At 35.9% G+C, this 17,750-nt stretch overlaps 1 protein-coding gene across 8 annotated transcripts in view; it reads right to left on the bottom strand.

Moving 5' to 3' along the window:
• CAMK2D (calcium/calmodulin dependent protein kinase II delta) overlaps positions 1-17,750 on the bottom strand; it is a 167,102-nt gene that overhangs the window by 17,259 nt on the left and 132,093 nt on the right. For 7 of the 8 annotated variants that reach the window (XM_035546004.2, XM_035546014.1, XM_035545986.2 and 4 more), the window contains one exon: positions 10,667-10,715. In XM_035546004.2, the coding sequence (XP_035401897.1) occupies positions 10,667-10,715 (49 nt within the window). Of the gene's footprint in view, positions 1-10,666; positions 10,716-13,242; positions 13,285-14,877; positions 14,938-17,750 lie in introns of all 8 variants that reach the window. The other variant, XM_050710179.1, reaches the window with a different exon arrangement.

Genomic DNA, 17,750 nt, shown 5'->3' with positions numbered 1-17,750 from the left:
CTAATGATTCACTCTGATTCAACCGTTGATGACATAGTGGATGGTTTGGAAGGGTTTTTAAGGCTACTGACTGTCTACTACCTTCTGAAAACCCTTCAAGCCTACTATTTGCCTAATGAAAATTTAATTCATTAGGCATGGAAGCAAAATTCTGAAAAATCATCCCCGCAAATCATTTTTATAGTTTACACTGACAAAAAAGATCAAACAAAATAAATGTATTGACTATTTAAATCTTATATGCAGTAAGTAGTTTCCTTTTACTTATATGTAGTTAATTATTTCTAAAGATGCTCTCTAATACTTGCACTGTGTCATATGTTGGAAATGTTTATTTTTATTGACAAACCATTTACAGTCCCAGAACAAAGCTGTATCAAGTGCAGTTACAAGATACTGCACTACAGTTTCACAACATGTTAAATTAATCATGGAACCCAATTCAATTAATCATGGCTCCCAACTCAAGAAATAACATTTGAAGTCTTGATAACTGAAACATTAATAAGCTTTGACACTGTGAACTTGTTAATTTAAATTATACTTCTAACTAATTACCCTAATACAGTCAGAAATCTTTTTGTTTTTCACTAGTTTTTTACAATGGAAAAATCAATAATAATCCTCAATTCTGTATCTTCTTCCTTTTAAATAATTAAGTAATTTTTAAAAGCTATGAGATGTGTTGTGGTAATAATAATAATTTCCGAACAATAATTCTATGAAATGTAGTATTTGGCTATTTTACTCACAGGAAAACTATGTTATCTTTAAAATTATATTCCTGAATACTCCAAGCAGCTATTAGATGTATTACTTTCCAGGACTTTCTTTTAATTACATGATAATCCTTCCTCACCACACCACATTTACCTCATCTCTTTCTGATGTCTGTGACAGCCGATTAAAACCTATGAAGTTTAAGCAGCTAAGAAATCAATATTTTTCTATTTTTTTAAATTATATGTGTGCAATTATAATAATTGTTACTTTGCAACAAACACAGAGTGAATTCAGTTCTGTAATACACAGAGATAACACTGTAGTCTATTTTAGCTCCCACTTTCTTACCACTGTGTTGTCATGAAACAAAGGTCAGGTATGATTCATCCAGGTAAACTTTGAAGCCCTCCTCATTTTCCAGACACTTTTGTCATAAAGAAATTGCACATGCCTTTGATGCCCCCAGTCCTGTCTTCTACTCTGACTTCACTGTATAACTTTTTCCTTTTAAATTCTCAAATTTGCCTTTGAAAACAGCCACTGACCTGAATACTCCTGTGATGGCATTTAAAAATCATAACTGCTTGAGCCTGTATCATTCTTTCTGTAACTCCCATGTTGTTCACCCCAAACATCTACAGAGCAGTATTAATACCAGGGTAGTACTACTTCCACTGATTTTTTAGTATTGTTCACTGCTAGTGAAAGTCATGCATTACGACACGAATGCAGATGTTTATAGGCACTATTTTCCAATCTTTTTTTCTGTTGAGTGTAAATCTGCCAAATGTACACACCCCAATAGTTCTTTTTTATTTATGTTCCCACTATTCTAAAACAGATCATTAGAGCTACCCCAAGAAAATTCCATTTCAAAATTATTTTAACTCAAATGTGTCTTCTGTTAGTCACACGAGCAGTTTTTACCCTAATCATGTTACTGACGCCTTCTCTCAGCACCTATTTAAGTTCTTTTTACTTTTCTTGAATTAATCCTATTCTTGGTAGACAATAATCTTTCCGTTCCCTGAACTTTCTCAGGACACAGGACTGCAGATTCCTATTAAATGTACAGCTACAGAAAACACAGACTATCATGGCCATTTATAAAATCATATTACAACAGAACCTGACATTTTAAAAACTTACTTGAGGACAGGTGAGGTTACAGGGACTTTACAATTTGTTTGGTCACTGAAGCTAGTTATTTAACTAAGTTAAATATGATGGTTATTGGGACAAAGTTAGTTTGAAGCTTAAGAAGGAAAAAATATAAGCAAGTCTGGTGCGTATTCAGATACTAGGTTAATTTCTGCTGTTTTGCCTTCTAGAACTTTGGCAAGCTCTGAATCTCTTAACTGTGAATGATTTAAACAAAACAGCTGGTAGGCTAAGTACCAGCTGTAGTAGTACCATTATGTTTCCACCAAGCGGCTTTACCAGAATAGTTTCACCTAATACTTCTCCTGCCTCATAGCAAAGCAGCAGATTGTTGTTTAATCTGACTGCTGCTGTACTCCTTAAATTGAATTCTATCTGCACCTTTTTATAGTGATTTTGGAGAAGTTTATTTTACGGAACAAAGTGGATAAGAAGTGTGCATGTTTCTGAAGTCACAGAATGAACAGAATAAATGCCAGATTGTCCACTTTCTTAAGACGTGATGATATATACTATGCTATTAATACACCACACCTAGATTGTTACCTAAATTTGGTAACAAAACTAGTATGAACATCTACATTTAAACATTAACAATGGTTTTAGCACTATTAACTACCTAATGAAGCAGGAAATGTGAGGCAGCTGTAATTCAAATCTGAAAATGTTGGGTACATAATGGATTTTCTTGGGATATACACTGCAGATGGAACAAAAGTCTTATGACGTGTTACTGATAGCTTTGCAGGTTATATACGTGATTTTCCTATTCATTCCTCCCATTTTCAAGGTTCTGTGCAGTGGCACTGCCAGCACTGGTAGTTCACATTTGAATACAGTCACGTTGCTAACATAACGTGCCCTGCTGAAGCATAGTATACAGGTAGAACAGCTTCTTCTACCCTCTGTGCAAGAAAGCCTCTGTATCTTAGTCTACTGTCACATTGACAGATACACCATTAACTTCCTTTTCTGTCATGAAACAGCCAATCTCTCATTTAGAACTATTTTTACAACTACAGAAAAAATAACTTAATTCCCACTTGTCAAAACAGTTATCTAAAGAATTAAGAAGAGCTTTTCCATTGTGCAGCAGTGCTCTGCTCTCAGTGTCAACAGGGTTCCAGGTTGCCAATATCTAAATATCCTGTTCCTCCCTAAGAATAAAACTAATATTTTAGTCTCACTTGTCAACAGTTGTGACCTGGGACAACCCATTATCTACAGGACTGATTCCCCTCTCACCTGCATTAGTAGCACCTAGGAAAAATTCCACTCAAATTCCCATTTAGACGTCACCGTTACCAGTGCATTTGCCCATTCCTAGTTTCAGAGAAATTACCCTTACAGGATGCAAGATCAGAATCTGGCAAGCAGAATGTACATTCTTAGGAAATCATTCCCCATTTCAACTCACAAGCTAACTCCATGGTAAAAAATTTCTGAATTAATTTATAAACATGAAATGCATCTACACAGATGTCTTTTCTGTTTTACCAGTATATGAGCTACTAATACTATGCCATTTTCTCTCATATTTAAGCTGTTCAAAGGTATTCTCTTCACTCTAACAATTTTCTTTACAGTTTATTGGTCACAAATCATCACAGATCTCTTCTTAAAAAAAGCATGCAACATTTCAGTTGCCATGGATTAATACTGCAAGTTAACAGCTGTTCCAGAAGCTTTAAGGTTGGTTTATCAATGGTGATGCTAAATAACGTAACTTGATGACATTCATAAACATAACAGATAATTAATCTGGAAGCCCTATTCAGGATTCAAGCCAGAGTTGAAGAGTAACATCTCTAAGCTGAGAACTACTGCAGAGAGAACCTCCGCAAGATATAATTTTCTGAAATACATACCTATTTATACTGCTGTTATTGCTGATGTTTTTTTATATATTTTTTAATTTTATTTTTCATTTTTACAAGTAATAAAACCTGGCCAATAAACGAAAAGGTTAAAAAAAAAAAAAAAAGCCTGACACCCTGACACTTTCATAAAATAAAAAAGCGTAATTCTCAGATCAGACATCACAAAAAAACCGTCATTTTTTGTGCTACTCTTAGATGATGGGGAGGGAAAAGAAGGTGAGACAAAAGAGATCATCTGAGCAGATGAGTCTCAACTTACACAGTACAGAGGAAGGAGTGGAGTGGGAGAGCTCAGACTCAAGCGAATGACTCTGTGAGTTTGCGTTTTTCGTGGACTTGCCCGCTGAATTGATGGAAAGAAACACAACATATGAACAAACAAAGATGAAGAGGTAGAGTATGATCAGAATCCTCAGCAGACACTGGCAGCAGGAGCGGCCACTGGGGCATGGCAAGGATGGTGACCACTGAGATGAAGAAGCAATGGAAGAGGAGGAGTGGTGGGTGGAACATAGCCTCTCCATGTCACCCTCCTTTGTGAGAGCTGTATGAGGGTCAAGCAGATGTAAAGGAAGAGAAAGAGAAGGCCAAAATAAAAACAGTGATATAATTACAGGCAACAAAATCTTTGAGCACACAAACAATGTCAGTGATGTACTTTTGGGAGGAAGCATGGGTGTCAACGAACAGTAGTAAAGGTCGTAGCCATAAATGACTCTGTTCAGATGCCAGCGCAGCTTTAGCCCTCTGTCCAGTACTGACATATACACGGTTTCAAAAGAGCTTAAGAAAAAAACCACAACCTTTCTTAGAATGTTAAAGGTTTTGCCTCATGAAAGCATGTTCTAAATAGTTTACACTGGTTTCTTTCTGTGGTTAAAAAAACACACAAAAATGCAAACACAAAAACAAAAGCTGTAAAATGAAATAAATTAGCAAAATATATGAAAATACGTACCTCCTACATGGTTAATGTTTTGAAGCTGTGTACCTTACAGATGTATTAAGCAGCACAGATTAGCCAGAATTTATCTGATCTGTAAAGTGCCCAACAGCTCAGCAATTCTGCCCACTTGGAATCATCAATTCTACTGGTATTTTCATTAATTCATTTCCAGGGGCAAAATAATACCACGAGAAGTCTAGATTTCCTGACCATGATAAATTAAACAACTCATCTTTGCAAAAGTTTGTGTGCGTTGCTGGCAAAAATAACAATGGTATTTTACAGTGTGACTGAAAAAAACATATCAATCTTATATCAAAGAGTTGCTGCCAAAGAGTTCCGATTTCATTAGTACAGGAAGGAGAAGAATCCTGGAAGAAGGCATTCATTACAGTTCATTTTTCAATATGCTTTTTCTGTCTACTCCTATCCCTATCTTTAGAGGTGATCACTGTCATGCATATAAAGCATGCGATCAGTGGCTGATGTCTGAAATTTATGTGAGCAAGGAATCTGAACTATGGTTTCAGGTAACTTCAGGCTCGAATTCTAGAATTAGCTTATTCCTTGAATTATTAAAACTCACCATTGCTTGCCAAGTAATGTTTCTAGTGAAAGAAATGTTCTGTTTCTAAAAGATGCAAATACATATGTAAGTAAAAAAAAAAAAGATACAGACATGAAGATTCTCAATGCTGTTTTGAAAGTAAATTTCTGTGTGAAACATAACATGAAAAACCAGACTGATTTCACTGTCTTCAAAGTAAATATACCTGCCTTCAAATTTAAAAATAGGGTGAGATCCTGACTTGAGAGGAGAATACTGTATACTTTCCCTGAAAGATGTGAGAGGTAGGAATCTGTTCCTAAAGACAAATTTGTGATAGCTGATTTAGGATACTTATTTTTTTGTTTAATTTGATACATTTCTTATTTAATTGTAACATTTATAATATTTGTACAGGCATACATATGCACACACACTCCCACAGGGCACAGAAAAACATGACTGTCCTGGACATAATCTATGCCACACAGACTCATATGATTCACACAATTTTAATGCTGCTTTTAAAGAGTCACATCAATAAAAAAATAAGAAAATCACTTGCTACAGAGCTGAATGTTTTAAATGTGTGTGGACCAGTAACACACACAAAGGGAGGAACCTTGCACCTGTGTGTGCAGCCTATGCACAACATTAGAATAACAGGAGGAGGAATACACCCTAGTAAAGAAAAGCCATTCTCTGCAAGGTGTAGGTCATACTGTAATACCATGAAACATGCTAATTTTACTTTTCAATTACAGAATGGCACCCCCAATTACCTTTCTCCTTTGCAGGAAGTACTTGTTGTATGCCATGCTGCGGAGAAAAGCAAAAGGATTTTTTAAGATCCTTTGTCACCTAAGGTGGGGAACATTCCTTCTAGATCTCAAATTTGGTGACAAGTATCATCTTGAACATCTGTGTAAGGAGCCAGACAGTCACTAATTTGAGAATTCCCTCTCCTGCTTCTGAGATCCATTCATCCCTATCAGTGTCTTATCTCCAGCTGCAGTCTTTTCCACTGATGTCCAAGAAAACCTATGTCCATAAGTCAATTTTGGTGTAGGAGAACAATATCTTTCCTCAGTGCCCTGCTAAACATAAGGTTTGAGCTTATAGCTGTCAGGGTTTCAAGACTGCCTATTGCCTGAATCACTCTAGAAGGACTCTTGGGGTACTACTAGCTTTAACTCCTAATAAAACATTATGAAAAGCAACCTCAGTTGGAAAGATTAGAAGTGTGAGAGAACACCCAAAAGTGAAAAACAAGCAAGCTTGCAAGCAGTTAATGACAGGAAGATTATATTTGTCTTTTAAATAAATGGACAATGAAATCCCTGTAAGGTGGAATAAATCAAGCTCCCAGTGTCTGGTGAACAGGGTAGTGGTACTGCCAAGCTTTACGCCATGGATTTGATGCTGAAAGAGCTGCATCATTGCACGAAGTGACTGTGATCATCTCAGATGTTACAGATCAAGCTGTCATTCTCGGTGAGGAGAAAGCATCCCACCTTACCACCAAAGCAGGTGAAGAGCAACAGCACACTACTCTGCCTCCCCTTTTGCAAGCATGGTAACATGTAGCTCCTCCTCCTGCAGTCTCCAGAAAATGTACAACGCAACACTCTTTCTGGAGTACAGCATCAAATCCTCTTACTGGCTCATCTGCTTTATGCCCTTTGTGTCACTACTATACAGTAATGGGTTAGGAAGCTATAAACACCAGAAAACTTCTTTACCTCATTTTACATCTCTCACTAAGATGCAGTAAAGAAAAGGACACATCCAATTATCTTGTCTCTCAGACCTGTGATTACTAGAAGATCTTTTTTTTTTTTTTTTTTCTGTTTTGGAAAGAAAGCACATCATAGCCATCCAGCCTGCTCTTTAACTATGATATTACAGAATCTAGTAGAAGAATTAGGCAAAATATTTTAATTGTTGTTTTTCTTTTAATTGTATTTCTCAGACATAATTCTGCATGGTAAGCTTCAAACAAAATTTTATAGATAAAAATCCTATGGTTATAACATCAAGTTATATCACCAAGAAGAGGCCCTATAATTAAATTATTCATTTAATGAGGTTAGTTGCTAAACTACACATGGTGGTTGGAAGGAAGAAATACAAAGTCTTATGAATAAAGGTAAATTACACTGTATTATCCTCTGCATCAGCTGCAGATACCTGTAATTGTTCTCCAAGCCGTCACTTTGCATTAACTCAAACTGCTGTCACTAGGCTGTTATTTAAAATGAGTGGGTATTGGCTGTTAACATGCCCAAGACTTTGTTCAAGTGGAGACAAAATGATTCGCTAAAACTCTGAGAACAAAAAGGCAACATCAGTGACTTAATTAGAGCTAAATCCAGCTTATACAGTAACGTAAGTCACAGTTTACAGCTGCATTGCTACAAGCAGTGGATAAAAATCCTCCACCACTGGGACGCCAACGCCAACTATGTAAGAGGAGAGAAATTCATTGCAGTACTGAGCACTGCAGATATTAACCCACACACCAGGTGGGCTCCTCAGCCTTTCCAGAAGCGGTGCTAAGAGTAGCAGAAGAAACAAGACACGGGGCTGCCACGGCCTTGCTCTGCTCTCCCATGCAAGACAGAGCTAAGCTGCCATGATGTAAAGGACCAATAAATCTCACATTCAGTGTAACAAAGCCTGCATTTTCAACGCAGTGCTTCATGCTGTACTCCTTGGACAGCTTCTACACCAGGAGACTACAGTTTCACAGAGCAATTCCAAATTTTTGCTAAACTCCAAGGATTTTCCCTGTTTATATGCGGAAAGCCTGCGAGAGCTGGGACTGCTCAGCCTGGAGAAGAGAAGGCCTAGGGGGGATCTTATCAATGCATACAAAGAGCTGAAGGGAGGACACAAAGAGGACTGAGCCAGGCCCTTTTCAGTGGTGCCCACTGACAGGACAAGATGCAAGGGGCACAAACTGAAACAAAGGAGGTCCCCTCTGACCTTCAGGAAATGCTTCTTCACTGTGTGAGTGACAGAGCACTGGTGCAGGTTGCCCAGAGAGGTTGCAGTGATCTCCTTGGAGATCTTCAAAAGCCACCTGGACATGGTCCTGTGTAAGCAGGGGGGTTAGACCACATGGCCTCCATAGGCCCCTTCTAACCTCAACCATTCTGTGAGCATTAGGACTATAAAAGTTCAGAAAGCAAGAAATTTATCAGAACAGACTTCAGGATGTGAAATACTGGTAAAGCTAACACCAAATAAACTTCATTTTCAAAGTTTCAAGTACTTCAAAAACAGCCATATAACATGGTATTTTGTTGTGCCTCTTTCTTTCTTCTTCTTTTTTTTTTTTTTCCCAATGCAAATGTTATCTGCTATATTTTGGATACCTAAGTGGTGTTCAGGGTCACTTGGTTCATTTTTACAGAGATATTGCCAATACAAATGAACCACTGACATAACAAAGATAATTATGTGTCAATAAAATAAGTATAAACTACATATTGTATATAACCAATCCATAAAATGGTACATCAGGATTTGCAAAGGTCATAAGAATTCTGAAAATAAAAAAGCTTATGAACATCCTGCACCACACACACTGTTACCTAGAAAGGTTGTCCTTTCCTGTTTCTCCAATTAATATTCATAGATATGTTTGTTGGTCTTATATTTGTGCAGAAACCCTCACTAATATAAAACGAGTTTAAGTCACAAGTTTGTACAGAATATGAACTTATTTCTCTGCCAACATGAGTTTCCTTATACTAATAGTGGAATGTAACTAAGGGATCAATAAGGATACATGAAATGTCACCCTTTCCAGAGCGTATGAGAAAGAGAAGGCAATTAGTAAACACATAATTAAATTCTGGATAGCAGAGTAAGTTTTGCCCAGGGGATAGGATCCTTGCATTTATTTTGCTCTTCCATTATGGGGCATAAGGAAAGGATTAGCATTTATAATCATGTTGCTATTCCTGACCCCTTGCTATACTACATTTACAGGAACAGAATATGGACTTACATCTCCTCAAGATTACATGAGTTCTTAAAATTATTTTTTCTGTTATTGATTCTTCTGCAACGATAATATTTGAAACGTAAGAATATGTTCTGCATAATAAAATATATGCTATATGAACCCTGGATATTATTTGATAGCACACAAAGGAGTGGAATCGGAATTTGTTTGCCTTTACAAACTGTGTAAATGTGCCATTTCCTGAATAACCACAGAAATTCTTTGCTTAGGACAGCAAGCATGCACAATATTGCCAGGTAAATGATGCTCATCTGAACTGTTGCTCAGACAGTGGTGTGCCTTACTAAAGAAATTATCCTATCTTGTATTCCTTGTTTAATGTTTGATTAGCAACTGCCACGTAGTTCTAAAACAGTACACTATCAATTTATTACCCTGGCAATGCCAGTATTTCTTTATCAAACATGGATAAGACCTGTTCTGCCAACCAGAAACTGAGCACCAGATGGTTTTGATACAATTTTAACTACTTTATGATTGAACGTCTTCTAAATTCTTACATGCTCCCATACTTCTCTGAGGCCAATGAAGCTCATCAGCAGACTTAAGCCTGTGTTTTAAGGTGTAGCTTTCTAAGACTCCTACAGGAATTATACTACTTACAAAATCAAGCAATGCACATAATATAATGATTATCTAAGAATTCTCTTTTCCATTCTCTATATTTTATTTTTACCGTCACCTTTGACTTGCATTTCACTTTTACATATACCATTTTTCTTCAGGGCTGAAAGACGACCATTTCTGTGAACCAGTGACACGCAAACCCAATACCCAGTTTCAAAAGAAAATGTTATTAAAACAAGTATGAGTAACATCACAGTATAATATTTAGAGAGAAAAAATAAGAAACAAAACCAGTATCTGTGAATTTACAGAATTAGAATTAATTATATAGAAAAAGTTGTTGATTTTAGATTTTGAAGAACAAAAGGTTAAAATAACTGTATGGCCAGAACAAACTAGAAACATAAAAACCACTGGCATCTGAACAGAATAAAAATTAAAATGCTGACCTCAAAAAAAAAAAAGTATGCAAAAAGTACACAAACTCAGTAAGACTTGTAAAGTGCTGATGCATTTTTACTCTACTACTATTATTACTGGAACTAGTATCTTAGCTAATAAGCAGTAATTTCATGTTCTTCATTCCAAAACATTCTGACAAATGACAACTTGGGAAGTAAAAACCCAATGGTAAGTCTGAAACATGTCAAAAATAGTACAGAAGACTGTAAAAATCATTTCATTTAAAAAAGGAAAATAGTCTCTCTTACAATTCGTTAGGAGTTTTTGTGTTTAACAACCTATTGAAATACTTTCACATAACTCATGTTATTGCTTCTCCAAATGTTTCAAGCTGAAAATCATACCTTTCACATCTTCGTCTTCAATGGTTGTATTGGAACTCTCTGTTGATTCCTGTTGAGAAATAAATATAAGCAGAATGTATAAAACAAGCCAAGTCTTATCTGCGTGCCTTTGAAAATTACAGTTAGTTACAGGTATCATGCAAAGCCTTGAAGCAGGGTGGGATGTAATTCACAAACAAATGGTCACAAACCAGTTGAGACATTTCCGACCTGAAACTGATGCCAAACATTGCCGCTCACTACAAAAGGGAACATAAATACATTTCCTGCTGTCTAATGCATTTACTTCACAGGAATGTAAAGGCAACATTTTTCTTAATCATCCAACTGTACAAAGTCCATCTGAAATGTTGTATGAATTACCTCAGCCAAGTAGGAGGAGAGCTTGCCATTTTAACTGATTAACCAGTGATTAACCAACTGTGTAAAGTCATTCCAGTCCAATTTTTAAATATGCAGACTTCTTCACTCTGCAATTCTCAATTGTTTCTCCACTCTCTTACACAATATGCATTAAAATTAAGTCTCCCGGTGATTTTAGGAATTTGGATAAATTTCTGTCATTTTTATGTTGCTTTTGTGATTAAAAAAGAATCAAAGCAGACATCAAATTGGTAAGTTTATAACAACTTCGACAAACCGAGGTATCTTTGTAGCAGTATTCCTCAAGCAACCATCCAGAGGAATGACTTGTCTATCAGAAAGCTTATACTTAAACCACCACACGGTTAAAATGGCAAGAATTCTGCATCTCAGTCTTTCATAAATTACCAGAAACATGAAATATTACAGGAAAAATCAACAGGGCACTGTCAAATCTAATAAGTAAATATTTTTTGAAAGCCTTCTAGCTTTTAAACTTGATTTTTTATCTGTATATTTTTTTGAAAAGTAGATCAGTATTTTCTGTTTTTAACTCTCAGCTCTATAGCAAAGGGATTAATTGGGCTAATTTTTACTGAGAGATGGAATCTGGAGGTGGTATTGTATTTAACTTTTAAAAGGGTTTTACAATTAAATAATAAAATCTAAATTTGACAGTGCCCTTTATTTACCATCTCCTCATAAGGCTGAGTCAAAAGAATGTTCAAACAGTTAATGCATTACTTGGACCTTAAAAAACAAAACAGATGTGCATCCATAAATAAAACTACATGAATCAACTCGCACACAAACAAAACCAAACAAATCACCATGCTTTTCTGGTACTGGCGGGTGTTAGATGTTTCACTCTACACAGATGTATCATGCTCTTTCACTTCAAATATTAGGTACTTATAAGTAAACAAAAACCCCACACGAAAACAAGTTGTAAACACCATGCACAAGCTCACACGGCAGATGTAGCCTGTAATATTGAAGCATCCACTCCAGTTGCCATAGTATGATGATCAGTTTTTCAGACAAATTTAGGAGTAACTTTCCGCATTAAGTGATTTGCTTGTCTGCTGTGACCTTTTGGGACATTGAGTATCTTAATTGCTATAATTATATAATACAGTCAAGTAGATGTAGTCATGCCAATATTGTATTTGTGTTTTTTTTTGGTCTTCATTGGACTTCAGCAACAAAGCTTAGATTAGAATTCAAACAGGCTGTTTGCTGCCTTTGAGTTAAAACCTGGGGAGCTGAAAAAGTAGTAACATGAAAATAAGAGCTCGAAGTTCTACAGAGATACGTAAAGGAATGGAGAACACAAGCACAATACACACCATCAGCACGCTCATGCTTCAGAAATGCCTGCATGCGTTATTTTTTCACTCAGATTCAATCCTTCTCTCATAAAATAATCACAAGTAGTTAGACTAGATGAATGAAATGACAAATGTTTAAGTCAGCACTGTAAACAGGGAAATTTTTGTTGAAGAGTAAATTCTTTGCAGGAAACCTAGGAACATGTGTTATATGGAAATGATGATATTTCCTGTCCCTTTTCAAGTCCATGCATGAAAAAAACAAACAAAACATGTTTTAGGAACCAGCTGCCAAACACAAACACCACAATATGCAAGAAAAGGAAAACAGCATGAAGAAAATGTATAAAAATAAAAAGACCTCTTGATCACTTGAAATGTTAATTTTTTTGAAACTGCTTAATGATGTTATGGAAGAAAACCAAAGTCCTGTGCAAAACATGGTATATAAGCATGCTGAGAAACAGCAGATGGGATAAACTGAAATTATGTCTTTATCTAAGGTGACAACTGCTAAAAAAACTTGTCATTATAACCTCACCACACTCTGACAACAGCATTCTTTTGTTTTTTTTTTAAACTTAGAATGGAGAATTTTTGGCTGGAACAATTAGTACACAATGCTCCCTGAGACTGGCTGCATGGGGTACTGAGCTCTGCCAATTGCTGCCGACTCCCCCAAGAGTTTGAGACGCACAGCAACCAGCAGAACACATGCAGCAGATGAACACAGATGGAACGGGCTCAAGAGACACCAGGTGTAACAAATGCAGAAATGAGATTTTGCTCCATAAATTCCTGAAACGGCCCTACTCTGTTGTGGAATAGTGGATGAAATGTGTGGTTTGGAAAGGAAAGATGGAATTGATTCTTTCTGAATACCTTATTTCCATCAGGGTTGTGGATTACTGTAGTTTGGGGCTCCTGAGCAAGAACAAAATAAGAGAAAGAGTTCTTGGTAAATACATTCTCATTAGTGTGAGGGAGTGCAAGAAGAGCCAGCTCACAAATGCTGAACAGTGACAAGAGCTAGAACAAACGGTAAGTATTGCCAGAGGATGAAACTGGATGCCTCTAATAAATATTTCCTCAACAGCAAGCCAGCAAAAAAAGACCATCTCACCTAATGCAGCAGCATGCAAAGACCTTATTCATGACCAATGTATACAGGGCTTTGAAGCTCCGGAGACCTGCAGAGGCTCTCTTTTTCACAAGGTCACACTCTAAAGGCTTTGCTCCTTTTCTTGTCTGAGCCAGGCCAGACAAGAAGGCCAGAAATGACCTCTTTTCTTTAAGCATGTTTGCTTGTATTAGTATTACCACAACAATGATCAATAAAAGTACAGATGGATTGATAAAAATTAAGGATAATCTAAGTACCTATAAACACTACTGTGTTTAGGAATGTGTAGATTGTTACCAATTGCTGCCCAGGCAGAGCCGCACAGGATAAGTGAGAGATATTTGCATCATTTTTAAGTGTATTTTATTTTTTAAAGGATTTGGGGAAACTAATAATAAAACAGATTAAATAATCATTGAAATGGCAGTTAGCCAGCATGCTTTCAGCACTGACCATCGTCCTTTGTGACTATGTCTGGAAACATAGACCATATGCTCATATATGAAACCTGCTACCTGTTAACTGGTCCTTGAAATTACTTAGCAATGTATGCTTCAGTACCAGTTGCCCAAAAATTGAAGATGAAAAATCTCTCCCAATGTGTGTAAGAATTATCCACATTTCCTAAGTGATGCATGCATGCATATGGGACACAATGCCTCACAAAATTAGGTACTTACACACTGGCATTCATATTTGTGAGCCACATATATGCCTAAGAAATAGGAGGTACTAATAAAAGCAAGATTGCAACAGAAACATTCATGAACGGCACTGATTAGTAATATGTGCCTAGCAGAGCTTATTAATGAGTAATGTTTCCTGCAGCTTTAATGCAAGAGAAGTAAGTGAAAATGTTTAGGACTACATGCCTCTCGATCCTTGGGAAGACTTGCAAAGTCCTGCTGAGTCTCAGCAAATATGGAATGAAAATCTGAATAAGGTCTATTTTATGGTTGCCTAGCAATAATCCTGTTAGCTCTCCTTGATATCAATACTTATACTAAGACAAAAGCAGAGAAAATAAGTGTTTTTTTTCTTTTTCCCCAAAAAGGTTAGCATTAAAAAGATTCAATCATCAGGCAAAGAGCTAAGAGCAACATAAAACACATTCTACTCACTTTCTGGCACAGCATGCAAAAAAATCCAACTACAGTTACAAATGCTATGACTCTACCGCATCCAGCTTCCATGTAATGTTTTCTATTAATAAACACGCTGTAACAATGGACTTCCTCACGCACAAAAAAAACATAATTCAAACAAAAGTTTTTTCAAAAACCTGTTCTTAGAAAGCAAACAGTGTAAAAGCATGAAAAAAAAAAAGAGGGAATAACAAACAGAAGACAGTCAAAAACTTCAAAATAGCATGAGAAGGAAGATTCCAGGTATACCAGCGCCGGGGTAGGAATATTTTCCTTGGGGCTGGTTACCACGTTCGTTTTGTTGTTTATCTGTAGGTATGCAGAAAATAGAAACAGACAGGCCTTAGAACTCTTGGTAGGCAATGTATCTATATCTCTCTGTATAGAACATCTATATACAGATATAGATATCTATATATAGATATAGATATGGAAATAAAGAATCACAGAAAGATGAACTTATGAACTTGGAAGAACACTAACAATAGATCTGATAGCTAGCTGCAGCTCCTCCAAACATGCTAACTACCGGTTTTCAGATGCACTATAAGAAGTTCTGTATGAGGTATAGATGACTTCAGCTGTGACACTTAAAAGAACAGAAAGCCTTTAAATAGCAGCTAAACACATATAAAAAGAAAAAAGAATTATTATGGGTTTGAAGAGAGTACTAAATAGCCATTGTGATTTCTTGTCATGCAACAGTATTAAATAATTGCACTCAATTGTACTTAGTTTCTAATTACCATTCACTGGTGTAAATAATAGTTGGTTATTCATAGCTCTTCATATATCTACACATTTGTTCTACTGTCTTCTGGGAACAGACCTGAATAAATATAACTGATGCTGGAAAGAGACTGGTGCCCCTTTAGCTTTTTTTGGTGTCACTTACTACAAAACAATTGCCAGTTGTGATTTTTTTTTTTTGTGATTTCAATAATCCTGCAGTAACTGAGTATCAGCCTTTCAATTTGGTACTCTGAACTGAAAGTGTAAGGTTTCACACTACAGCATCTGTAATCTTAATACACAAATCACTGCGTATCTGCTTAATTTACACGTAGGCCACCACGCTAATTCTTAAGCTTCGCACAGTACCACGCCTTTACAAAATTTTTGGACTTTACTTATATAATCTCTTAGTTCAAATAAATTGCTTAGCAGTGAGTTTGAAGTTATCTGATTCTTTAAATCCATTTTTTAAATTCAGCTTTCATAAATACCATGGTATGAAAAGAACAGAAATACTAAAAGTCATGTACCAAGCCACTTTTTACATGCACTAGAAAGCAAGATTAAAGTATAGGTAAAAATTAGTTCGAAATATGTCATTTTTCTTTAACAATTATTAGGAAATATTTTCATGTACATTTCGGTCATGTCTAATTTTAACAAGAGCAATCCAAAGCAGCATGCAGAACTGGGTGCATAGATATAGAGTCTGGAAAGACTTTGATCAAAAATGAACTTCTACTGAACCTTTTAGTCACAGTGCTTAATAATATACTTGCAAAATGAACAGAAGTTCAAAATTGTTTCATTATTGAATTTTTGTAAAAATTTAAATAACTTCATCATTTAAAGAAGAACTCTAGCAATTTTGGGGTCAGCTTGTAAAGTATTTTTTCTTCTAAAACAAAAGCCTTTCTAAAACCAATTAGAAAATTAAGATGTGCTAAGTAATAAATACAAAAGAGCATAAGGAATGAGTAAGTCCTAGAACAGTAGACCACAAACAGCTGTACCGTAAGCATCTGACTTCTAATTTAAACTTCCCAATGATCGTAGCCTCAGATGAAGTATTCAGCTTCTCAGTGGTGCAGGCTGTGAAGCATTTCAAGTTCGGTCTGTGCCAACGTTTCGTGAAATTCAAGCCTTTGGAAGTTAGCACCACTGGGGAAAGTCGCTGAACTTAATATCCTTGACAATTTTTCATGATTATTTTACTTTGGTAGAGGTGTGGCAGGTGATTTATTGGTAGCAGGAACTAAGCCTGCAGCTAACCTGAAGACTTACAGAGGGCATGTCTAGATTCTAGAAATGTCAGCAGGGTTTGCATTACTTAATTACAGGTTGCAAACTTCCTTACCCTAACAAACATTTAACTGACTTAAAAAAAAAAAAAGTCAGGGAATGTTTTGATACTAAATGTAATCTAGCAATATTTGTGATAGGACCCATTCTCTCATATAAGATCAAAATAATTTTCTTTAAGATCAATGTCCTGCTGTAGAGCACTGTGAACAAGAAACACTTTTATTTTTTTATTTTTTAAACAATGATCTTTCTACAGAAATAGCTATTAAGAGAAAATGAGTTATTATTGAGTTCCAAGTGTTTATTTTATGGTCCCAATTAGCTTAGTTATTGCCAAATTAAGTTTCATTCATCTATTCACTGCTACACACTCAGTGATATTTCAGCCATAAGTTACAGGGGTATCTGAACTCAAGACAGGGAGAGAAAAAATACCTTGGTGCATAATTTCATTCCAAGAAGACATACATATTAGTGAGTATTTTATATACCAACTAACTTGCTTAGATATTTATGGGACTGTGAAATTGGCAAAACCTGAACTCCTTACTCAGGAAAAACCTTAAAAAACACCCAGCTACTTCAGTAAAAGGAAGTTCTCTATAGCAGAATTATGGAACATCAAGAATACATACAACGCTGCTTGATGGCATACTAAATCTTCTAAAACAGGAGAAAAATCATGTATCCAGTTATATAACTAAAAGTTCTTATTTTGGTGACAGCCTAGTCATCAAAAAACTATGAACAAAAAGCACCTAACAAAAGGCACAGATACACATTAGCAAAAACGTGAGTAAGGAAATGAATATTTCACCAGATTTCATACAGTTCTATTCCTGTAGCTTAAAAAAAAAAAAAAGAAAGAAAGAAAAAAGTGATATGCCAAACAAAAGCTTGTTGTTGAATACATAATGAAAACGGATTAATCAAATTCCAATTCCAATTTTGCCTGAGTAAGGAGAGCAGGCTTGGGTCCATACTCCCTTGGTGAAAGTCCTATAAAAATAAACAATATCCATTACAGCTACTGCTGAAAACTGCAGGAAATATATTCAAAGCTTCTTAGTAACATAGTGAGA

This window comes from Cygnus atratus, chromosome 4, assembly GCF_013377495.2.
Source record: "Cygnus atratus isolate AKBS03 ecotype Queensland, Australia chromosome 4, CAtr_DNAZoo_HiC_assembly, whole genome shotgun sequence".
Taxonomy (NCBI): Eukaryota; Metazoa; Chordata; class Aves; order Anseriformes; family Anatidae; genus Cygnus; species Cygnus atratus.
Note: the sequence above shows the minus strand (reverse complement) of the source record. Positions and strands in the feature narration are given on the sequence as shown.